Genomic DNA, 24,304 nt, shown 5'->3' on the forward strand with positions numbered 1-24,304 from the left:
TTAAACGAGAACTAGCGAAGAGATCTCTCTTATAGAATCCTTAGCACAGAGACTTAGAACGTACAACCAGACTAGCAAATACAAAGAAATTAAAGGGAAATTATTTTATTAAAATAAACATGCTTACATATCGTTTTCCCTTTCGGAAACCCCAAACTCTTAAAACAAATAAGGAAAAAATATTACCTTACACTAGGTATATTACAACGGACTTGATGACAATTTTACAGGGATTATAGGGATGGTATTGGGATTTTATTAGTTTTAGGAACTCTCGTAGGAATTTCGCTCTTGGAGGCTCTGGCTACTCCTTCCAATGCCTCCATTGTATGAAGCATGTTCTCTTTATATACTGCTACGGAGAGTGCTGAGATTTTCGCTGCTCTTATCCTCATTGCCAAACTCGTTCTGAGGCATGATGCTAACTTCCTTCGTGTAGTGCTAACTTCTATATGACGATAACTTCGTCTGTATGGTCTAATGTTGCTTCGCTTGCATTTTTTCTTGGCACAAATACCTATGTAGGCTCTTCAGGATACCATAACATAAGGCTTTTTAATTCTTCTGCGATCCTGATATTTTTTTTGTCTTTGTAGGATATATCTTCCACGCCCAAAGATTCGATAGTAGCGCTCCCCCTCCCCTCTCCTCCCTCCCTCCCTTGTTGTTTCAGGCTTCAGGTTGCATTCGCGAGGCTACCGTGACCGTGGCTAGCCCGCGCCGGCGAGGCTGCGGGCGGCCTGCGGCGTGCTCAAGGGGTGGTCGTTGTTTGACCACCGCCCCCCCCCCCCCCCCCCCCCCGGCGTCAGAAATCTTCTTTATTCTCCGTGCCCCAGATCGTTTCGCAGTTCTGACATCTCGTGTGATGCTGAATAACATAACTTCATCTCACGTTTCCGTGATTTTTCCCGCGATTTTTGCGCATCTCTAGCCCTGTGAATTCCATAGTTTTCCGGATCTTGGGTGGACGGTATTTCGTTTACCGTCCACCCCCTGCAGCAATTTCTCCCTCTACAGATCGCTTCGGAGAGCGAAACTTCGTGCGATGATGACTACCCTCGTTCCCCGAATACATGAAATTTCTCGTGATTTATGCGCCTCGTTACCTCCGTCAAATTGAGATTTTCATAGTCGGCGTCGGCAGCCATGGAGTGTTCTTCACCGGGCAGGGCATGCCAGCGGCGAAATGCTGCTGATGGGCAAGCGGCCTCGGGGCGGCGCGTTCCGCACACGGGACGCGCTCAATGACATGGTGCGCGCTTGACAAGAACGCACAGGGAGGCATCCAAAGCCGCCACCGGACGATGCCACGATGGGACAGTGCTCGCGACGACAACGCCGTCGAGACAACGGGCCGCCGCTGGTCACCTGCCGGGTGGCGTCCCGTGTGTCAGGGGACGGCGCAGACGAGCACGTGAAGAGGTGGCCGCCTGCGTGTTCATGGTCTCATGGACGATCTCCCCGTCGCGCCCACATCCCTTGCGAACAATGGGTGACGCACGGAAGGCGCGTCGTGCACCTACGGGAGCCGGTGGTGACGGTATTGCCGAGGAACCGAGCGCGGCGGAGCGTCGTGCTCGGCTTGCGTGCGGGCACCGCGTTCTCTTCTCGGCAACTGCGCTGCGCGCGAAGAGATCAGCATGGCACGCGAACCTGAGGACAGGTCGTGCTTGTGCAGTCATGGAGGCCGCCCAGTCGCCGGCCCGGCGCCGGACGACGAAGGCGACGTGCGCGTCCAGACGCAGCCGCCCAAGTACAAGCGGCGGCACACGCCCGGGTCAAGGGGGTGGTTGACAAATATTGAATCCGGAAGTTTACAAAAAGGCCCCTGTATCGGATCGCGATCTATAATCGCGATCCAAATCAGGGGGCATTATGAAAATATGTAACCCTATATTTACAAATAGACCTCTAAATTAATTGCGATCCAAAACGGGGGTTTTTCGAAAATGTTCCACGGCGGCGCCGGAGCATCCGACACGAGCTCGCGCCGCCGGCGACTACCTCTGCCATTTCCGTGCGCTCCGCGAGGCTCTGTAGCCACCCGCTCGCCTATGACTAGCCGTCCCCCTCCGGCTCCCCTGCGCCGCCGTTCGCGGTCCAAGCTATACTAGAAATGCAGCCGCGCGCAGCGGCGGTTGCGCGGAGGGAGCTGCGTGGTCTGCAGCCCTGATACGGCGGCGCGCCTTCTATATACAGGTCGGGGATGCTGTCCCGTCCAGCTTTTGCTCCGGCAGCTGCGTAGACTGGAGGCATCTGACGTGACGGCAGAGCGGCTGCAAGAGCAGGCCTGGCGGTCAGCTCCGCTCGGCGACGTTAGAGCAGAGCAGAACTGCACGCGTCCAGCGTCGAGTTGCAGGGTGGCCCGTGGTGCGGAGGGTGGACGGTGCTTCTTTTACCGTCTAACCCCGCGGAAATTTCTCATTTTTCTTTCTCGCTCTAGAGATCATATCAGAGCCTGAAATTTCATATGATGCTGTGTAGCTGCATTCCCCGTATCTATGAATTTTATCGTGATTTTATCGCAACCGAGCCGCCGTAAAACTGTGTGTTTTGGGATCTTGGGGTGGACGGTATCTCATTTACCGTCCACCCCAGCAGAAGTTTCTCTTTTTTGTTTCTCAGTCCAAAGATCGAATCGGATCCTCAAATTTTGCAGGCTGAAGAATATTACCAGGATCCGTTCGCGTGCATTTTCTTATGATTTTTGCGCGTCCTCTCAGCCATCAAATCGGGATTTTCTTGATCTCTGGGTGGTCGGTGGGGCATGGCCATGGATGGCTCCTCTTCCTCGAAGGGGCGCGCGGTCACCACTCACCAGACCGTCATGGCGGCCCCTGCGGTTGAAGATACGAGGCTCGTGACGTCTGCCGCCTGCCGGCCTGCTGGGTCGCCAGGCGGCCGCAGCGCGTGCCAAACGCGGAGGCGCGCAAGGACGCGCTGGGCGTTCTACCCCCCGGCCTGTCTCGGCGTGCTCGATCGCAGGCCTCGCGGCGCGCGCGGTCTCGCCACGCACGGCGCGCACCTCGCTTCAAAGCGTCCCGCGCCCCGCCGCGCTCTGCTCGGTGGAGGCCTGGGCCACGCGTTATTGCCTGCGGTCACCAGAGGACGTGCTGGGGGCGGATCATGCTCGGGGCGCGCGCGCCGGACACCTTGACGACCTGGTCGTGACGTGGACGATGTCAGCGCCGCGCCCATGTCCGGAGTGAACGCAACCCGTAAGGCGTCGTGCACCTGGCGGAGCCCAGTCAGGAGTCGGGCTGCCGGGCTGGTCGGCGTTCTCTTACCTGGTGGCCATGGGACAATGCACGGCGCCACGGCGGGGGGTGGTCTTTGTCCGTATGCCGGGTGGCGCCGCCTGCCCTACTGCTGCCTACACAAGAGGAATCACCTCGCGCCGCAGGGGCGTGGCCGCGGACCCCGGCCGCTGGTGGCGCCAAGCCGTGCGTGCGCAGGCGGTGAAGAACGGTCACCGCACGCGGTGGCAACTGCGGTCACGGAAGGTGAGGCTGCTGAGCAAGACAGATATCATTTTCCAGGAAGCAACAACGCGGGTTCCAGAAACTGAACGCTGGAACGAACAACGCGCTACGGTATACAATCTACTGGTAAACGAAAGACTGATACAGGCATGACTCATGAGGTTGAAAGAGTTCAAAATTAAAACTACCAGCTGCAACGATATTCTTATGTTACAACTTACAAAAAGAAGCGAAAAGAATCACCACATCACGCTAGCGCAATCTTAGGGGCAAAAATGTACACAAGCTACAGAGATAAAAGGAACCCAAGAATCTGAAACTCACCACCCAGTACGCAGTTTCCAGACTCTTGTTTTGCTTCACATTCACTGCACTGCATTTGGTCTATTTCAACATTAGCTTCTAAAGTTTTGAACAATGATCCACCTTAATCTGCACAGTTCTAGGCTTCTAGCCGAATCTAATACGTACATCACAGACCAAGGCATTTGTACCAGAAGGGCTATAATTTCTCCCCATGCTACAAAACTTTACATGGGATCAACAAAAAATCTTAATGAAGCATGTGTTTCATTGCTTGGTACTGCGCCTTTGTCACACTATTTATCCCAACGGTCTTCTCGCATGCCAAACTCCCATTTCTGAGGGAGGGGGCCATATATGGAGGAAAACTTGGCCAAGCAATTTGTTCTGATATCATAGTGCTTCTGTGTGTTTCGGCTTATTGCAACAGAAGAAAGCTTGGATGTGTCAATAGCCCATGCCGGGTGGACATACTCCACGGTCCTGGAGGAGCTTGCATTCGCATATAGAAAATTCATCAGCAGATCCTCACAGTTGAAGTTCTTGTGCACATAGTCCCTCCCTTCACGAGCTTCCTCACTCCAGTACTTCTTGAACGCAAACTCGCTGTCCATGAAAGCAGCTCCTGTGAGGATCAGATTGTATCCCCTCTTACCCCTAGCGTATCTCTCATTCCTGTATTGTAATGGGTTGCCATCTATCATCCGAGGGTAAAAGCCCACCATCCGCTCAGGGTGTTCTCTCCAGACCCTAAACCCTTTCTCCAAGTCAGTGCAGGTCATCATAATATCATCATCCAGTTCAAAAACAGCTCGGGTCTTTATCAGAGGATCAACCCTGAATCTATTGTTGAGAGAATTGATCTCTTCAACTCGTATCCTGACAGGAACAGTAGAATCAAAGGCGTCACTGCTTGGAGGGTTACCTTTGTTCCAAACAACAACTATCTCCCTAACAGACTCACATCTCGAGTAGTGTTCAACAAATAGCTTCAAGTTCCAGAGACGAGCTTCATATGTCATTGTGACCATCGTGAATTGAGAGTGTTGCCCTTTATATGTGTACGCCTCTTCAGCACCATTGCCGCTACATAAGAAATGCACAGCAATGCACACATTCGTGATACCAATTAGAGCAACTACCCAAAAGAACAGCATATTGGACCAAGTTTTTTCATTGAGTCTTGTTTTGGTAGCAGAGAAATATCTGCCAATATTGGTAGAATATCTGCGGACTTTCTGGTTGAAGCGGTGCACAGGCAAGATACGAGATAATTCAGTTCTCCTTGTCAGAGGAACCCAGAAACTTGGAGGAATGTAGCAACTGATTGCACCTTTCACAAAACCCACAAAAACAACAAGAGCAATAGCTAACAAGAAGCCTATGTAACCAAAGAGAGAACGTCGTGTTGACTCGCCTGAAGGGACACGATCACCATCCATTACAGCAATCCATCCGCCAGACGCAAGTTGTTGGGCATCCATGTGATGGTATCTCATGCCATTCCATGCATTTCTACCTTTCTTTGGCTCTTCAATCCCAAGTTTTACTGGGACCTCTTTGTATTCTTCCTTGGTTAGCTTTTCAACTCTGTACAACTTAACCTTCCGTCCATAGGTACCACTGCAATCCTGACCAGGACGATACAATGATCCTTCAAATATGAAGAGCCTCCCACCATTTCGAGCTCCCAAACTTTTGTCTGATTTGTAAATAGGGTTTTGCTTGTGCTCAGTCCAAGGACCAAGAGGAGAGTTACTGTACCAAATCTCAAGCTCTGCATTCTTCTCAACACCATACCGTGTAAAATCAGAAGCAAATAACCACCAGTATCCCTCAAATTGGACTAATGAGGCATCAATGAGTGGCTTGTTGACAAGCACCTTCTCCAATGCCCATTCAAGGGGAAACTTGGTAGCACGATAAAGGCGCAGCTCCTTCTTTTTGTTTCCCTCTGGCATCATGTAAATCTAAAAGAGAAAAAGTTAGTTTACTTATATCTTCAGAAATGGTCACTATCTTTATCAGTAATAAGTATGACGGATAAGGATCTACCTCGTTCTCGTATTTGAACACAAATGGATATGACAGATGCCATGCCTCATCTAAAGCAATGCCAAGAAACTCCCATGCTGCACCTTTATTGAAACTTCTTGCAACTCCAATATCACCTTGCATTGAGGTTGTTGTTTTTGTTTCAAAGAAGAGAAATAGTGTATCCCCCTACAAGATGCATAGTACAATATCAGACTATGAACTCCAGAAAAAAATAAGAGCAAAAGAAGGCACGGCATGTTAGTAGGGGAAAAACATCCCTTGAAAGTAGTATCTTAAACTCAAGAATGCTACTCATTGGATGATCAGCAAATAATTGTGATGAATGCATTTCTAGGTTGATAAAATAGCATTTGCAAAACTTCCTTCTCTGGCTTGGTTGTGCATATTCAACCAAGGATCATGATTTTATCAAGTAGATGCCAATGAGGCAATGAAACCTTTCTACAAATCAAGTTTTACATTAATGGTTTCAAACATTCAATGTACCTAAGAAAGCATGTAATGGTGTTTGTTCCAACAATATCGTAATCCTTCCCCCAATTACAGTTCTCTGGGTCATCATAAGCTAGAATTTGCTTTGAATCATGCTAGCTTACTGGGGAGTCATAGACTAGCAACAGGTGTGTGATGAACTTAACTTTGCATGCCTTGTTTGAGTTACACACTGTTATTCACACAATACTAAGGTACTGACAAAGAAAATGCTATCCAGGTAAGTCAACTACTCTAAGCACCCAAAACCCAGAACGTCAAGTCCTCAAAAATTCCCCTGTAGGGGAGCTGAATTAAGGAAGTCAGTTACTGTCACCAAATCAGCTAGTCAACTTGAATTTTACCTATTTTGCTGCTCAACGATTTGCTACCATATATTAGCTAATTTGCAAACCATTGCTACATCCACACAGTAGAATTCTTTTTTTGAACGAAAACACAGCAGAATTCCACCCCGGGGAAGAGCGGCAGCACAAAAGGCAGCAGCGCTCACCTCGACGTAGAGGAATGGGTCGGCGACGAAATTGCTCGGGTACCCCGCCTCCGTCGGGGTCGCGCAGGTCAGCACGGGGTTTGCCACCGGCCACGCCGAGCTGTTCCCATTGCTTCTCCCTTCCTGCCCACCAAAATTACACACCAGTAAGCACCTCAGGCGTCAACCCAGCACGCGGAAGGCCGCAGCCCAGGAGGGAGCGCTGCACGCCACCCACCAGCTCGATGGGCCGTAGCTCGAGCGGGCTGCTGCCGTAGAACATCCCCACCGACCACGACCCCTCGCCGTCGGGGCGGCACCCGGCGGCGCCGGAGTCGGGGAGGCGGAACGACGAGACCACCACCCAGAAGTACAGGCCGCCCACGACCGCCGCCGCGGCCGCCGCGGCCAGCAGGAACGTGGCGGCCGGCGACCGCGCGAGCGCCACGCGCATGCTGCTGCTCGGTGGCCTCATAGCTCCTCCTCGCCGCGCAGCCTGGCCAGCCATGCCCCGCCACCCCGCGGCCGTAGCATCGACCGCCCGATCGGATCCCGGGCTGGCGCCGCGCGGAATCTCTCCTCGCTCCTCCGGAGCCCGCCGAGCTGGATCAACCTCCACTAGCCAATTAATTCAGCATGGAAATGCGAGGCGGACCAGGCGCCGGCGGCCGGCAGGGGGTTGGGGGTAGCGAGTAATTGACGCGTGATTATAGTTGGACCGAGGGGGATTAGCGGGCAGCTTGCAAGTTGCAACAAGCCAGAGCTGCTTCGCTGTCCTAGCGCTAGCGGCGAGCTGCTTTGTGGGGGAGGTTTTGTGTGACGACGGGGGCGGACGGCTCGGGGTGATCTGGATGCGGCGTTTGGGTCCTTGGACTATATAGGTTGGACCGAAGGGGAAGAGGTTTTCCAACAGGGACGGCGGCGACGGCATGTTTGACCGGAACCAGCACGGACGTTGGTTTCCCTTTTCCTTTTCTTCTTCCGCGTTTCAAACATTCTTCTCTGAGAGAAAATACTAGAATCCTTCATTTTTTTCCGAACTGGAGATTTTTTTCTTCCTTTTCGCCATAACAGTGGAATACCGGGAAAGAAGCAACTATTGGCCTTTGTCCTGGTCTATTTCTACACTACCACACAAATTTTAGACCGGGTTTATGATTTGGATGCCATGATGTTCTGCAGCTTCCCGGAACATGCCCGTAATGCTTTGGCAGGAGGGAAGCTTCGCTTCACGAGAAACTTTGACCCTGAGGAACAAAATTTGTCAATCAATGCGCAACTTAGCCCTTAAATTTTGGGCCGAGCACCGTAGAACTTGTGTCTAAATGTATCAGTACTATGTATGGTCAAATATTTACATTACCCTGATGGATCGAAAAACCCAAACAGAAATGGATGCATCCACCATTTACAAAGGCAAGAACCTGTAATACTATCTTCCATCATCTAAAAATCTTCCATGCTACGCACTTTCAGCAGTTAAGACAGATCAGGTTCTCCACAGAATGCATCAGGCTCAAATGACCTTGCAGCAGTGTCACTGTACACTCCAGGGATTGCCCTTCCACCCGTATTATCATACGGTTCCTTTGGGTTCTCAGTGTTGACGTATAGAAGAATGCAGAGGATCAGGGAGCCTGCCAGACCCACCAAAGTAAACTTCACTCTGTTCAGCACAGGCTTGACCTGAAGCATAACAAAACAGGGTAAAAAATACAGTGCTTAGCAGGCATGCAAAAGATTCTTCGCAATGATGCTATCATGTTTTTTTTTTTTGGCACGGGGATTTCAAATGTTTCAGAAAAGGACTATGCCAGATAGTACCCACAAATGTAGATCCAGAGCATGATTCATAATGCGATCATATCTCGGAAGGATTTCACAGCTCATGCCATGTGCATGTACTAATATTGATTTCCTAAGCTTTATGGCATAGAGTTGATTATCAGAAAACAAAGCACAAAGCTTACCTATAACAAAAGAATTGGAAATTTAAGAAGTCAATAAGGACAACTTACAGAAAATGAGCCTAGAAGCCGATCTCGAGCTAGAACTTCTGGAGTTTTAACCCATATCTGCCAACAACAACAAACGATGTTAGCAACAAGAGCTAATTCTGCTGCTTAATGATGAGTTAACTATACTGAATTCCATGCATATGAAAATCCAATCAGCAGTATACATATAAAAAATCGCATCAGCAAAGTGGGAGACCAGGACCCATCTAGACTAAATGCGAAAAGTCAAATTTTATGGCCATCTTAAGAATACACATTAAGACGCCTGCCTACATATCACAGGATGAAAATAACTCCACATTTCTATATCATTGTTTAATTGCCAAAGAAGCACTTGTCTTTGTATGACACAACAGCAGATTAACACATCACCACTTTTTATGAACTCAATATCAATAACGTCAGGCTTGATAAAAGATGAGCGAGAGAGCAACTACTGCAAAAGTTGTTCGGTGGCACTGATTATATTCCTGATTGTGTGATTCCTGTAACTTTCCTGATCATATTCCTTTCATCCTAGTTTACATTTTTACTAAAAGGATCACGGCCTAATCAAGCAAGTTAGCTTTTGATGATATACTGACACCTCATAGCAGAGTTCAATCACAGACGAGGGCATTTTATCAGTTAGGCGTGATTTTTGCTAACCAAGTTAGTACTAGATCAAATACCAGAAAATGGCGCGATCAACAGAAACATCTCACCTGTCCATCATACCATCCCGTCTCCTCATCTGAATCAAATCAAATACGATACGGATTTCAGATTACTAGGAGTACAATGCAAAACAACAGGAAGGCGAACAAATTTGGATTCCTCACACTCCACCGTGGCGCTGAGCAGGCGGTTGCCGACGTATGCCCACCCGAGGTACATCCGCACCACGGCGAGCGTGACAGCGAGGATGCCAGACCCCGTGGCCCCGAGCGCGAGGTGCACGGCGTCGCCGCCAGCCCCGCCCCGGCCCCCGAAGGCGGCGACGGGGAGCCCGACGAAGAGCGCGAAGGCCGCACCCGTGAGCGCGAGGCGGGAGCAGTAGACGCGGAGGTCCCCCGCCGCCCAGGAGAAGGGAAGGGAGGACGCGAGCGCTTCGTACTCGTTCACCGGTCGCTGCTCCAGCGGCACCGGGCACCACTCGGTCTCCGGCGAGGAGGAGCTCCCGTTCCGCGACGGCGGCGTCGCGAGGCAGCGGTGGCGCAGGGGCCGAGGCGGAGCGACCCGTCGCGCGCCGCCCGCGGGGAGAGCGGAGCCAGGGTTTGGGGGCAGGGGGAGCGGGAGGAGGCGCGCGTGGAGGGGCGGGGAGGAGAGGGAGGCGGCCATGGGGAAGGGAAGGCGAGCGCGGGTGTTGTGACTTGTGAGCCGGGAAGCAACGGCTCGGCTACTGCTCGTGGCGTTTGCGTGGCCGCCTCCTGCTCTCCACGTTCGCAGCTGGCACACTTCGACTTCGCAGTCAGACACTGTTACAACTAGTGAGATCTTTTCGGCCTTACGCGGGCCATGCGGCCCGCTAAGCGTGCGTGCAACCATGGCATACCCTCATCGCTTTGGGCCCATCTGACCCATTTGAAAGGATCACAGCAGTGTTTTATTAATGTTTTAGTGTGAAGTGCTCCGAGGAATACAAGCAGTTCTGGTTTCTTGGAATGGAATGTGCTTTTCTTCAAGCTGTGCATAGATGATGAGCGATTATTCTCCCAAATCCCAAAGGGGATGCAAATATCTACTGATCGGTGATGTGTCGGCACGGCAGAAAACATCTTTGAAAAAAGGAAGACTGAACTGTATTTAATTTGGATCGTATCGGAAAAGGCGGCACCCTCACCTCTAGGGCGGACGCCAAGCTGCCACGACTCTGTTGGAACTTTTCTAAGTTCCAGGTTCCTACAATAATTAATCAGCTAAACATCCCTACCGAATCACACGATCACTGCCACTTCATAGTTCATTAGATGCGATTTTTTTTTTGTGACACGCATTAGTCTAGTCATCCTACGCTAATTGTGCTACCAGCAGATGATGCCCGATGCTTGCGTGCGAGTGTGATAAGCCTCTCCGGTGATCCAGCGCCAAATCTTTATTTAGCTTTGGCAATCCGGCTCAGTTTCGTTGGATGGCAAATATTGATATTATTCCAGACGTTTGGCACCCATAGGTTCTTAGATGAGTGCTGGATGATTATAATTGTGACCTGTCGCTCTTTTGTACGTCCTACATGGACTGGAAAAAGGCTTATAGCTTTGCCAAACTAGTGCGTGGTCGTGAACCAAACGTGCCGTGTCATTAAGAATATTTGCTTTTTCCTCGTGAAGCAACTAAGCAAGCAGGCAATCCTTCAAAGTGGAGCGCTACTCATTTGCTCCACTACTAATCCCCTGGCCACGTCAGCACTTGCGCTATCACCATCAGCACGCCCTACGGATCCAAACCGCTCATCCAATGCAACTGCGCAAACCAACGGCAGATCGCGGATCGTACCGACCCGCCGCGTCCGAATCCACCAACGGACCCACGGTGTCGTGCACTGACCGAGGAACAAAGACCCGCCCGGCACCGGGACCCACATGTCATCCTCGCAGCGCGAAGCGTCCAGGGTGAGCGTAGCCCCCGCTGGCACCCGCGCTCCCCAGGTGCATGCACCTTCCCCACCTTTCCTCCTCCCCGCAGCACGCTATAACATCAGCTGCCGCGCTGGGCCTCCGCCTCCTCCCCAATGCGTCAAACACTTGACCTGCACTCCGACAGCGGCGGTGGCGTCCCAATCCAATCCACCCGCACCCACCCAATGCGGCTGCTGGGAAGGATCCGGCTGCTTCTAGTGAGTTCTTTCGCTTCGTGGCTTTCAGAATCGCGGTTCAGGTCTTCTCCCTCCCCTTCGTCCCCCCTTACTGCTGCTCTGGGCTTGGGTGGTGCGTATTGCTACTTGCTAGCTAGGATCTTCTTGGCTTGAGAAATCTCGGTCCTTTCGGTCGTCAAGGAAGGTGAGCTCAGAGGAGGGCGGTTCTTGTTTGTAAGGCATGTTTGCTTGGGATTGGAGGTCCCGTTCAGTGCTTTGGTGCTAGTAGATGGATGTTCTCTTACTGCATTAGTACTAGGATCCTTGGATTGCGCGCAAAGAGAAGTGTAACGGGTGAAAGGGTCCGCATAGAACATGGTGTTTAGCTTGCAAGATTGTTTTTTGTGTTTAGGTTTTTGTGCTGAGTTGCAACTTGCAAGATGATCTCGTCAGGGTGATTCTGAATTTTATATGAGAGTGCGGTTTACATTGCCTTTCACCCCAAAGAAAAAGGAGTATACTGTATAGCGCCAAAAATATCTGAATCCTGCTTGCGTGAGTAACCGATCAGTAAGAAAGCGATGGCATAGTCATGCGCCGGGATTGATTTGTCGGTGGAATTCAGAGTAGAAATGGATGCCCAACGGGTTAGTGAGAATGCAAAAGCAGCTCACATCAGTCTGAAACTCAGATTCATGGTTGGTGCGTTCTGTTAACCGTATGTATGGTCTACTTCATGCTGTAAATTGGGTGGGGTTGAGGCTAATTAGCAGACTAAGTTACGTTGATCTGGTGAACGAAGACCAGCTTTTTTCTCTAGAAGTGGACAACAATAGTCTGATAATAGGTCTTTATGTTAATAATGGCGTATAAACATGAGCTGCTGCAGCTGCAGTTACATTTGAATATTCTATTTGCACACTTGCTTGTAACTCTTAACAATAGTTTGAACTCAGTTGTGGACTTCGTTTATCTGCTTACCTCCATTGTCATTTGTTTACTAACAAACTGGAAAATTGCTATTGTGAATAATTACTGAGACATATTGTTGTGACTGCAGTAGTAAGGAAGTTATTTAAATACTCATTACCACGTATATACCGAGGACACGATTATCTGCATTATAAAAAGCAAATGAAAACGTTAGGTATCATCCTAATCCTACTGCTCTTTATCCTTTTAGTCGGTGTTTGACATTTTTTGTTGACTTGTCATTGTCACGCTTATTTCTGAAGATTTGCTGCTACCATTCTTCTCTGCATATCTAACAATTTTATTCCTGTTATTATCATCTTTCTTTAAAAGAGAAGGTCATGTAGTTGTTTTCGTAAAGCCACCAATGTACCCCAGATATTATGTGGTCATCATTTTGTACCTGTTTTTTCTTTTTCTTTTTTTTGATGGTCAACAGGGGGAAAAGGTTCCCCACCTGGATTTTTCATTACTTTTGGCTCTTAAAGAGCCGTAGAATACAGCAGATTGGGTACCTGTTTTTTCTTCCTTAGAGTAGAATGTATGATGATCATACAAGTTGATGCGCATAACTTGATTGGTGCTTAATCTTGCTCTAGGTTGAGAGACCATGACATGGAATTTAGCAGTAGCAGATTATATTTTATAGCACAAGGAGCATTTGAGTAGCTGAAAGAATTACCTTCAATGGAGCTCGAAGCCACTCCTGACGATGAAGTATTCAGCTCAAATGATGAGATGCAGGAGTTGTGGCCTCTGGGAGAAGTAGACCCAAAGAAAGCAAGGTTCCCTTGTTGCATTGTCTGGACTCCTCTCCCTGTAGTTTCTTGGCTGGCTCCCTACATAGGGCATGTGGGGATTGCCCGGGAGGATGGAACTGTCATGGACTTTGCAGGTTCGAATTTGGTGAGCGTCGATGATCTTGCTTATGGTTCTGCGGCAAGATGCCTTCAGCTTGATAGGAAGAAGGTATGCATAATGCTCAATTGCTCATTCCCTCCCAGATTTGTGTTTCTATATCAAGATTTCAAAGACCTTTAGGACCAGGGGATGTAAGGTGGGATCCTGAGTTTGCTTTGTGAAAAGTACCAGTACTAGCTTTCAGAATGCAGAGGGTGCCAGACTCTGTTCCACACCACATTGCTGTTTCATATAGTAAGTTTGTAACTTCAGTAAACAAAAAATGATTAGTACTCGTTTAGTCATATACCATGCTACTGAATTTCAATCTTAACATGGTGTAATCATGACATTCATTTTAGTACGCTTCTCCTCTAAGTAAGCTATAATCATCACTTTAGTAGGATAATGTGCCAGGATAACATATGCTTCTCTGTTTGATATCATATCATTTTATTAGGTTCACGTTTGCTGCACTTACCCAGTCAGTCAGACATTTTCATGTAACAGTCTGAAAATGGTTTCACAACCTCACTTGTGCAGAACAATGCTGATTAGTTATCAAAATGTTCAGTATCTTTGTATGCCTATATGCTGATTATTTTTCTTTGAAACGAAACTATCTTACCCAATTTAGCATGTTTACCTACTGACAACCTACTCCAGTTCTGTTCTGTTGCCCATACTCTCTTCAGCATTACTAATCCTTGAGTAGCTGAACCTGTCCTGACCGCTGCTTTGTGACGATCCAGTGCTGCTTCCCTGCCAACCTCGCGGAGCACGTGTGCGCGAGGTCCCACGAGCACTCGGAGGCCGGGACGGCGATCTCGTGGGACGACGCGCTGCGCTCGGGGGCGCGGCGCTTCGAGCACAAGTGCTACAACCTCTTCACCTGCAACAGCCACTCCTTCGTGGCCGACTGCCTGAACCGGCTCGCCTACGGCGGCTCCGTGGGGTGGAACGTGCTGAACCTGGCGGCGCTCGTCTGGCTGCGCGGCCGCTGGCTGGACCGGACGGCCGCCGTCCGGTCCTTCCTCCCGTTCGCCGCCGTCTCCTGCGTCGGCGTCCTCATGGCCGGCTGGTCGTTCCTCCTGGGCATGGCCGCGTTCTCGCTGCTCCTCCTCGGCTGGTTCGTGGTCGGCGTCTACTTTTTGAAGGGCCTCGTCGGCTGAACCGACACCGACTCGCACACAATTAGCCGGGGAGACTGGGGGAGAGTGGAGTTTTGAGCCTGTTTTGATAAATGGGGACCGGGATTTAAATATATACAGTAATTTTCAGAAACATTTTAGAGCAATCCTACCCGTTCGAACAAAATTACATTAGTAAAAAAACTAAAAAGTGTGCTGAAATTTGACCGATGGAGATTTCATACGTGGTTTCATACACTGCCGGAGTGCTGTGTTACTGGCTCTTCTATGTAGTACGTACGGGACCCGATCGCCGTAGTGAGTAGAAGACTCGATCTCCATGGCATGGATGGATCCGACTCACGTGTGGCGGTGCTCCGCCATAAAGCATTGATGGCATCATTGAGTGCACGGATCGCTCGGCCGGCGGCCCGGCATGACGGAGCACGGGAAGCAATGAGTGACCGGCCGACTGACTTGCCAGGCCGGCTTCCGTCCCTGGCAGCCGGAGACAGCGAATGAAACTATGAAAGAGAGGCCCGGCGACGGCCAGGAAGCAAAGCGTACGCGCACGCACCGACGCACGCACCTGTGCGCTGCTCGGCCGGCACGGCAAAGCATTGCTTTGCCCCTGCAAGCAAGGCAGGGAGCCCCCGACAGCCCGACTTCCAAGGAAAAATCTCGTGCTTGGAATTGGAATCGGTTCGTCTTTCATAGCGCTCTGTTGTGCGATTTCTGCACATGGTTCATGTAGAACGCATTTTGGTGTCCTTAACTTTGCTCCAATATGTCATCAACGTGACAACGTTCCTAGCAAAGCGTGTCATGAGAAAGTAGAGCCTTAGTGTTGTCTTCTGCAAGTTGTTTGGATCAACACTCCGGGTAAGTTTGGAAACCATTGATCATATGGCTTGGATAAAATTTATTCTAAATAGAAATATCGGTAGAAAAAAATTCCTTAAGACTTTAAAATATACTAGATAAATATGACTGTGCGTTGCTACATATACAGACTATTTACATGTATCCGATACGTATAGTTGCTCATGCATTAATTTGTAGGCATGATCGAATTGTGAACGGAAGACTGGTCTATCTCGCATACGGGATGGACTAAAGGTCCACTCGATAATAGAAGTCGGACCAAACAAAAAATTAAGATGGAAACATTACATATTTTAGAAATAGATAAAAAATATTGATCAAGCACAAAAAGTCCCAAACCTTGCATTCACAACCTTCCGCGAAACATAAGCTAAGTTTTCAAACGCTTTTGCGCTGATATTTCTTTGAATTGCTACTAGATGATTTTGCACTAAACTTCCCGTGAAATTTTGTAGCACACTCCTCGCCAAAAAATTAAAAATGAAAACCCTTGCAAAATTTATAGCACGCGGACCGTGACCATTCGACATAGGGTAGGAATATTCCAGCATGTCACTGACTTACAGGTGGGCCCAGAGATATTCTCTCTCTCACCCCCGACCGCGCCGCTCGCGAGTCCAAACTCCAAACCAAACCGGCGCTTCCCCCCACGTCTTCCCGAGTTCCCTCGCGCCCGCTATAAATCGCAGCCCTCAATTCCCCACTCTTTGTTTATCCCTTCCTCCGCCATCCCCTCCCTCTCCCCTCAACCCAGCGCTCCCTCCCGCCGCCGCTAGGGTTTCTCCTCCCCTCGCCGCCTCCCCCCAAATCTCCCCACCGCAGCTTCTAGAGCCTCGCACGGCCCCTCCGCAGCAGCCATGAGCGACGGCAAGGACTCCCTCGACCTCTCCGGCCTCGGCGCCGCCGTCCCCAACTCGAACGGTTCGTTGCTTCGCCCCTCGATTTCTACCACTACGCTGTTAGTGTTGCTGGGGGTGTGGTTTCTGATTGGTTTGCGGTGGTTCCGATGCAGAGCTCAGCGCGGAGGATAAGGCTAACCTCGTGGCCTCGATCAAGGTGAGGTTTCTGTTCCATTTTTGTAGGGGGGCGGTTCGCTGTTTTTTGGTCGGGTTTTGGGAGGGATTGTGCTCATTTTGGGGGAGTTTGGGGATTTTTGGATGAACTTATCCTGATTTGGTGTTTGTGCACTTGCTTAGAACACGCTCGAGGGATTGGCGTCGCGGCATATGGACGTGCTCGAAGGCCTCGAGCCCAAGGTCAGGAAGCGTGTCGAGAAGCTCAGGGAGATCCAGGTATAGATGCTTCCACTCTTGTGATGCAATACTGTTGTTTTTGTGATGGTTAATGCGGTGTTGGCTTGCTTCGATAGGGAGTGTGTGTGGTCCCGCATCATTATTTGCGTCTAATCAATCGTGAGTTCAGTGGTTATGTTAATACCTGTTGAAAACGATGTGGGGTTGTGTACACTAGCACCGGAAATTCCAGCCTTAATAGAAGGTTTTGTTTAATAGCACCAGTTAAGGTTGCATGGTTCATGGTTGTTAAAGCTCGTACTCTCTACCTTTGCCTTTGATTATTACTCGAAGTTCTGGAGAAATGTGAGCCACTGAATGTTTGTATAACACTGTAACCCCCTACTTTCACGTCATGTCTCATCCACTGATTGGTTTGCCTACTCAAGATTTTTTGGCTGTAATGTATTGTTGGCTCCTGAACTCAAGGTGGTTTGTCAGGATTTTGTTGGAGAATTTGGGAAACAGTATGATACATATAAACTTTATCTTTATAAATTGGGCCATCTTCAAAATGGCATACCTACTCTAGATTTTTTTGGCTGTAATGTACCATTGGCTCCTTAACTCAAGGTTGTTTATTGGGATTTTGTTGGAGAATTTAGGAAAGTATGATACCTATAAACTTTATAAATCTGACCATCTGAAAACCTTCGTTTCATGATTTGAAGCTTTGTTTCTTCATCAGTCGATAGTTCTCATACGTGATTGGACTTCTTTTACCTCGTGCAACATATTTCTGCCTTCTTTATGTTATGCAGCTCTATCACTGCTATTTAAGGAGTGCAATTGAATATATGATGCTGTAGATACAATTTGTGGTGATTTCATTACCAGTGTTTACTGTCTTCCAGGGACAACACGATGAACTTGAGGCAAAGTTTTTCGAGGAGAGAGCTGCACTTGAAGCTAAGTATCAGAAGTTGTACGAACCACTTTACTCAAAGGTAAGTTCGTTCATGTCTTGATATAATGATGCCGTTGTATATGTTGTCCTCTGATTTATACAATTGCAAAAAAAATGGTTTCAACTCCTGAACTGTTCTGAGAAACTCTCATCAGTACCATAGCAATAGCCACTAGATTAGCCTGTAATTGTTGGAATATATTCGGTAGGCTAGATATTATATATCATGGGCTGCTATATGTATCACCTGAACTCCTGAAGTCTCTGTACTCTATTTATACCGCCTGAGAGGCTCAATGCAATTCATCCCACACAATCTATCCTTCCTACATAGATAAAAGAGATTGTTATTATTTTGCATGCTCCAGAATATGGGCATTCTCCCTTCAATATTGGTGCATCCTATTCTATGCTATGAGCCATGATCCATCTGATTGTTTTAATGGACCTGAAATTGACAGCGTTACGAAATTGTCAATGGCGTGATCGAGGTTGAGGGTATCACAGAAAGTGCAGATGAAACCCCTGCAGAGCACAAAAGTGGAGATGAAACCCCTGCTGAGCAAAAAGGTGAATATAGTTAACGGAATTTTGTATTAATGGTAAACATACCTTCTTGTTTTTATTTGACTAAAATCACATTGCTTCGCTGCAGAAGAAAAAGGTGTGCCAGCTTTCTGGCTTAATGCAATGAAGAACCATGAAATCCTGGCTGAGGAGGTGAAGTCTTGCATCTCTGTGCAATAATTTCCTTCTGAGAACTGTCAATACTTTGTTCCAACTTGTCGGCTCTTCATAAATGAGCCATTCTCTTGCTGGCTGGAAATAATTCTTGTCCTTCCATTTACAGATCCAGGAGAGGGATGAGGAAGCTCTCAAGTACCTTAAGGACATCAAGTGGTACAGGATCAGCGAACCTAAGGGTTTTAAGCTTGAGTTTCACTTTGATACAAATCCATTCTTCAAGAATTCAGTGCTTACAAAAACATATCACATGATTGATGAGGATGAACCGATTCTAGAGAAAGCCATTGGGTAATTAACATTTCTGCTCTCTTGGAGTTCAACTCTTCTTTTGGATGGATAGAAAATTTTACTACCACCTATGCTCATCAAATTCTTGTTTTTTCAGTACTGAAATTGAATGGTACCCTGGGAAGTGCTTGACACAAAAGGTTCTAAAAAAGAAGCCGAGGAAGGGGTCAAAGAACACTAAACCTATCACAAAAACTGAAGACTGCGAAAGCTTCTTCAACTTCTTCAGTCCACCTCAAGTCCCTGATGATGATGAGGAAATTGATGAGGATACAGTAAGTTTATAGCTTGTCAGTACCTGTTCTTATGGTTAAACACGCATGCATGGATGTAACCTAACTTGACTTGATGTTTCCTTTTTCAATAGGCTGAACAGTTGCAGAACCAAATGGAGCAAGATTATGATATCGGGTATGTCGTTGTGTATGCTGTCTTACAATGTAGTGGCTGCAGTATGGATACAAATTATACTTCTGTTGATCTGGGGATTCAATAAATCCGCTGACACGCTAAGATTTAGAGTTAGTTTCACTGTTTCTAAACTTCCTTTATATATTTACCAGATCTACCATCAGAGACAAGATTATACCACATGCTGTCTCATGGTTCACTGGAGAGGCTGCTCAAGATGATGACTTCGAAGGCCTTATAGATGGTGATGAGGAGGATGAGGAAGAAGACGACGAAGACGAAGATGAAGAGGACGAGGAAAGTGAAGACGATAATGATACAAAGGTATGTGAACCTTGTCTCTTAAGAAGGAATAGCATTTCAACGCCTTATCTAGCTCCAGAATATATCTCTTGACATTTTTGCTTTCCTCTTTGGAACAGAAGACTAAGGGAGCTGCCGGAGGGGATGGGCAGCAGGGTGAACGACCTGCGGAATGCAAGCAGCAGTGAGGTGCTGCACATTGAATTTCTGCATACAGTGGGTTCTGGAATGATGAAAGTTCGGTGCTGCTTGATGCAATGTCATTGAGTTGGTTTTGTGGAGCCCTTGGGGGGCGTGTGTTGGTTTTGTGGAATCGGTGGGGGGATTTTTCTGGGACATGGTATCATTATCATATGTTGGTAGTTTTGTCACTTGATGTATTGGGTTTCAGATATTATGTGCTCTGCTTTTGCTTTGAGTGATCATTGTTGCCAGTCTGGTATTTCGTATTGCACATACCGCTGGCGTAGCGTGCTGTACATTCATGAAGCGTGTTGCGGAGAAATTTTGCCCTAGGGGAAGCTGGAAATTCTACTTTTACCCGACTATGTTTGCGAATTGCATTTTACATTTTACAGACTTGGATGTTATGTGCTACTCTACAACTTTTTGATCAGATGCAACCCTTCGATGAGCGAGGAATGCTGTGGCCCGTGCATCAAACGGTTCAAGCGATCCATTCTTTAGTCCGTTCCAGCATCCATTCTTTAATTCGTTTCAGCATGCTTATGCCTCTATGGGGACAATGGGGTTGCGTGGCTCCCCTCTTTCAGATTAGGCTTGATTTTGGGACTGGTAGCTGAAGAAAAAATATTCCGTTCTAACTTGTCCGCAGTCCAGCGGCTTCTATGGGGCCGTTTAATGTATAGGATGCCATTTGGCATGCCAAAATTGGCTCCCATCGGAAACAAACCAAGTCCGGTCGATGACCAATTATTTGGTCGGGCGAGCGTCGTGTGATCCCAACTTTCCTTCCAATTTGAAAGAGACAACCGATGTGGTGATTCAAACTTGGCGGCTGAGAAAAAACAACTCACTGTCACGTCAATTGCGCAACAAAAGTTTGTAACAAAAAATACACGCCCAAGCATTTTCAGAAAGAGGGAGAGAAGGTGAAAGAGAACTACCATGAGGCGCCGTTGCATCAAATGGTTAGTAAGAAGTAGGAAACCAGCATCCAGTTACAAAATGCTCGAGCTGCTGCTCCCTGTACCTTTGGCCTAATCGCATCCCCCATGTTGAATCCAAAAATTTGTGAAGGACCCCTCTATAGCAGTTACAACCTACCCCTATCCATGAACTTCTTGACCTCATCATACAAAACGAGTATGGCAGCCGCACCAGTGCTCCTAAACATGTTAGACAGCGCCCCGCGGTAGAACGATCTGACACCCTCAAGCCTGTATATCTTCTTCCAGCAGTCGAGGGTGCTGCTGTACATCTGCACCTCCATCCCCGACTGCATCATCATCCTCCGCCGCACAGTGTCCAGCGGATAGGAGATGAGCCCTGCCATGGACGTGACGGCCTGTGCTGCAACCCAGCGCTGCCACAAGGGGGACTCCATAGGCACAATGACATCCTTGGCGGTGTCGAAGCCGCCAAAGTACAGGCCCCGGTGGACGACCATCCCATGGAGTGATGCTGGCAATCCCCTGTAGATGCCCCTGATGCCGTTTTTCTTGTAGATGGTTTGGATAAAATGGCGAATGCCTCTGAACTGGCGGGTGTCGGTCCGGCCAACATCCGCAGCAAGACGAGTATGGGCAATGTCGAGTGGATAGATGAGAACCAGGGTAGTACATCCGGCAGCAGCACCAGCAAAGAAGTTGGTAAGAGCGATAGAAGCTAACTTATTGTCTGCTGAGGTTCCGGCATCTTTCAGTATGTTCCTGTACAGATCCTGAAAGAAAAATAGTAATGGATTAGACATAACCACCTGAGTTCTGAGAGGTAATGGATTAGATATAACCATCTGAGTTCTGAGACTATCCTCAGGAGCTAACAATCACTCATGTAAAAGGAACATGTATTTGTATTACAACATCATGAGCATACTCATCAAACCTTCTAAGTTTACTCATATACTCTTGGTTAATTAAGAAAATTGAACATCATGCTCATGTATAAGGAACATGTTACATGCTAGCTGTAAAAGGTTGATACAAAAAAAAATATATCTTAAAGATGGCGGGGCATATAACAGGCAATGGCCATGTACAGTACAAGTTCAAGCTGGTCTCCAAGACTTGTATTACCTGGATATGGCGCATCATTTAGTGTCCTAACCATGAACTTCTAACTCAAGGCTTTTCAAAAATGAAGGTCAAGAACAGCAGATAGCTTTATGTATTGGTAAAGAAAAACTATTGTTTACAGTTGGTAAAACACTGATAGGAAAAAGTCTACATAACCCCCTGAAGTATATGGGTTCGTCTACATACCCCCCTAAACTATAAAACCGGATATTGTACATCCTGAACTATGCAAAACCGTCTAAATAACCCCTAGGTGGTTTTGATGATGTGGCGCCTTATATGAATGCTGACATGGCAGTGACTTAACGAATGACATGTGAATCATCCACATTAAACAAAGAGAGAGTAAAGATATTGAAAGTAGAAGTCATAAATATTTGGTTTCAAAGTGTTTTGTTATACTTTATAGACAAATTTATGCATGCTATATACGCAAGTTTATCCACATCAGCATGCCACCTAAGCAAAACCACCCTTCAAAACCGCCTAAGGGGTTATTTAGATGGTTTTGAATAGTTTAGGGTGTTCAATACCCGGTTTTATAGTTTAGGGGGTTAAGTAGACGAACCCATATACTTCAGGGGATTATGAAGAATTTTTCCACATTGATAATATGTCTACTATGGACTTCACTTCGTAGTCAGTAATGCTCACAAAATCAACTACTGTTCACATCACAATATGACATACCTTCCAAAGCACGTTACAACATTGTAATAAAGAATAAAAATACGACATTATGAATCTATGATATTTGCTACATTCCAAACAGCAATGCCAAGTCCAATAGATGCTCCAGAAACTATATCCGGAACTCTATTGTTCATTCAAGACAATAGCTGTTATTTAAACATATCCTCTTGTCATCTTGCGCAAAAACTGTTTGACAGTTCTAATCTTTAGCAACCAAGCTTTCGTAACAAAGTATTATGTGCCATTAAATTATAAGTCAAGCATGCATGACGTCAAGATAAACAACGACGAATGAATCCATGAGTAAATCCCCAGATCTTTTTTTAATGATTTGAACAATCTTGATGGAATCAAGAAACCAACTATTCATTGTAGTGAGATCAGCCTGACAAGATATGACAATATAACAGTATTAGCATAATACCATCCAAGGAATCAATCGTCAAAATTCTGCTCATGGATTATCCCAAAAGCCTGGATCCTCGATAGAAAAAAATGATTACTCGAAGTCCAACGAATACAACTAGTCTAAAAAGTGCAAAAATATATGCACAGAAGACAGCGTTCATTATTCAGGGGGTACTTGCTAGCATCTAGTGCTCTCTGAAAATGATCGCTTTATTCTGTCACACTTTTGTCATTTGTGGTGGGAAACATTTATCTCTAGAAAGCCAAATCCCACCAAATCTCATCTGTTGTCAACAAAGAAACGAAGAACCAACAGCGGCGACCCAATATTCTTTCATTCACACCGCACGCTGCAAGCACAAACACGGATAGTACTGGATGCCCGATGCCCCCAAGGTCCCAAACCAAGCAACCACCTACTTTTCCATACTCCTGACTAGCTTATCATAAATACGCCAAGCACAGGGATGAAACAAGGAATGGAACCACGAACCTAATACAAAATAATCACAAGATTGCATCTGATCCGATGTCCTCCGACAGCACCTCAAGCAAACGAGAGTTCTAGCTTGTAATGCACGAGAACAATGGAATGAAAGCGAACAGACAAATGACGGTGGGGGGTTTGCGGGTTCGGGAAGGGAAGGGAAAGGAACCTTGAGCGAGAAGTTGAGGGCGACGGAGGGGTAGTACCGGATGACGCCGGTGCCGTTGCCGCGCCAGAGCGAGAGCACCCCCTCGTCCCGGACGGTGCGCGCGACGCAGTCGGCGAACCCGCGGAACCTGCGCCCCCTGCCCAGCAGCGCGGCGTTGCCGTCCTGCGTCTGCAGCAGCAGCTTGACGCGCTCGATCGGCGCCACCACCGTGTGCACCGCGCCCCCCATCACCGCCCCCGCCACCAGATCCCGCTCGAAGTCCCACACCCGCCCCGCCGCCAGCCCCGCCGCCGCCCCGCGCCCATCCCGCTCCCGCCGCCGCCCGATGGACTCCTCCACTCCCGCCCGCGCCGCTGCCTCCTCGCTCATTCGCCTCCCTTTTCCCCCCTTTGGACTCCGCCGCTCGCTCTCCACCCCCTGCGCTGTTCGGGCGCGGCGTCCAGAGACCAGAGAAGAGCTGAGGCCCCCCACCTCAACAGCACACTAGCACTACTACTACTCAGCGCTACTCGGTTCGGCGTGCGTGCGTGCGTCGCATTCGGAGGGGGACTTTTGTTCCGGCTCGGGTCGTTCCGGCTTGGGCTCGACCACTTGCGTCGGTTCGGGCTCGTGAGCGCATCGGGATGGGCCTTCCATCGGATGCGTTGCGTTGCGTCGCGTGTCCGTCCTCTCCATCGATCGATCTCGATCCTATCCTCCTCCACGGATGCCATGTGGGCCCGCCTGTCACTGTCACCGCACAGCACCGCGCAGCAAGCGACACAGTGGAATTGTGGAACCAAATGGCCCTCTCCGGCTCTCCCTTTCCTGATCAGAGAGGGCGTGGCCAGCTGTGCGCGACGACGAATGGATCGGA

At 48.3% G+C, this 24,304-nt stretch overlaps 5 protein-coding genes across 12 annotated transcripts; 2 read left to right on the plus strand and 3 right to left on the minus strand.

Annotated features, from left to right (window-relative positions):
- Positions 1-3,639: 3,639 nt before the first annotated feature.
- LOC112884452 (glycosyltransferase family protein 64 protein C5-like) lies at positions 3,640-7,664 on the minus strand. Its single transcript, XM_025949836.1, has 4 exons — positions 7,046-7,664; positions 6,829-6,951; positions 5,841-6,008; positions 3,640-5,755 (listed from the first exon to the last, which is right to left on the minus strand). The coding sequence occupies exons 1-4, from the start codon at positions 7,313-7,315 to the stop codon at positions 4,082-4,084; spliced, it is 2,235 nt and encodes a 744-aa protein (XP_025805621.1). The 5' UTR covers positions 7,316-7,664; the 3' UTR covers positions 3,640-4,081.
- A 403-nt stretch (positions 7,665-8,067) lies between these two features.
- LOC112884462 (uncharacterized protein ycf36) lies at positions 8,068-10,211 on the minus strand. The gene is made up of 4 exons (XM_025949846.1): positions 9,647-10,211; positions 9,530-9,558; positions 8,826-8,882; positions 8,068-8,493 (listed from the first exon to the last, which is right to left on the minus strand). Exons 1-4 carry the CDS (start codon positions 10,143-10,145, stop codon positions 8,287-8,289), a joined length of 792 nt encoding a protein of 263 aa, XP_025805631.1. The 5' UTR covers positions 10,146-10,211; the 3' UTR covers positions 8,068-8,286.
- A 1,279-nt stretch (positions 10,212-11,490) lies between these two features.
- Positions 11,491-14,840, plus strand: LOC112884466 (protein REVERSION-TO-ETHYLENE SENSITIVITY1-like). Of its 8 annotated transcripts, none has more exons than XM_025949853.1 (4): positions 11,522-11,803; positions 12,659-12,745; positions 13,170-13,539; positions 14,223-14,840. In XM_025949853.1, exons 3-4 carry the CDS (start codon positions 13,258-13,260, stop codon positions 14,640-14,642), a joined length of 702 nt encoding a protein of 233 aa, XP_025805638.1. In that variant the 5' UTR covers positions 11,522-11,803; positions 12,659-12,745; positions 13,170-13,257; the 3' UTR covers positions 14,643-14,840. The 8 variants fall into 8 exon arrangements, with proteins under 8 accessions (XP_025805639.1, XP_025805638.1, XP_025805636.1 ...); XM_025949857.1 differs by having other exon boundaries at positions 11,525-11,640; XM_025949858.1 differs by having other exon boundaries at positions 11,529-11,681.
- Positions 14,841-16,185: 1,345 nt separating this feature from the next.
- Positions 16,186-19,981, plus strand: LOC112884461 (nucleosome assembly protein 1;2). The gene is made up of 11 exons (XM_025949845.1): positions 16,186-16,406; positions 16,498-16,541; positions 16,682-16,777; positions 17,632-17,724; positions 18,146-18,254; positions 18,340-18,404; positions 18,535-18,719; positions 18,817-18,994; positions 19,087-19,130; positions 19,283-19,454; positions 19,553-19,981. The coding sequence occupies exons 1-11, from the start codon at positions 16,343-16,345 to the stop codon at positions 19,619-19,621; spliced, it is 1,119 nt and encodes a 372-aa protein (XP_025805630.1). The 5' UTR covers positions 16,186-16,342; the 3' UTR covers positions 19,622-19,981.
- A 565-nt stretch (positions 19,982-20,546) lies between these two features.
- Positions 20,547-24,205, minus strand: LOC112884463 (probable ADP,ATP carrier protein At5g56450). Its single transcript, XM_025949847.1, has 2 exons — positions 23,449-24,205; positions 20,547-21,336 (listed from the first exon to the last, which is right to left on the minus strand). The coding sequence occupies exons 1-2, from the start codon at positions 23,815-23,817 to the stop codon at positions 20,710-20,712; spliced, it is 996 nt and encodes a 331-aa protein (XP_025805632.1). The 5' UTR covers positions 23,818-24,205; the 3' UTR covers positions 20,547-20,709.
- Between the last annotated feature and the right edge of the window lie 99 nt (positions 24,206-24,304).

The sequence above is a fragment of the Panicum hallii genome, chromosome 3 (assembly GCF_002211085.1).
Source record: "Panicum hallii strain FIL2 chromosome 3, PHallii_v3.1, whole genome shotgun sequence".
Taxonomy (NCBI): Eukaryota; Viridiplantae; Streptophyta; class Magnoliopsida; order Poales; family Poaceae; genus Panicum; species Panicum hallii.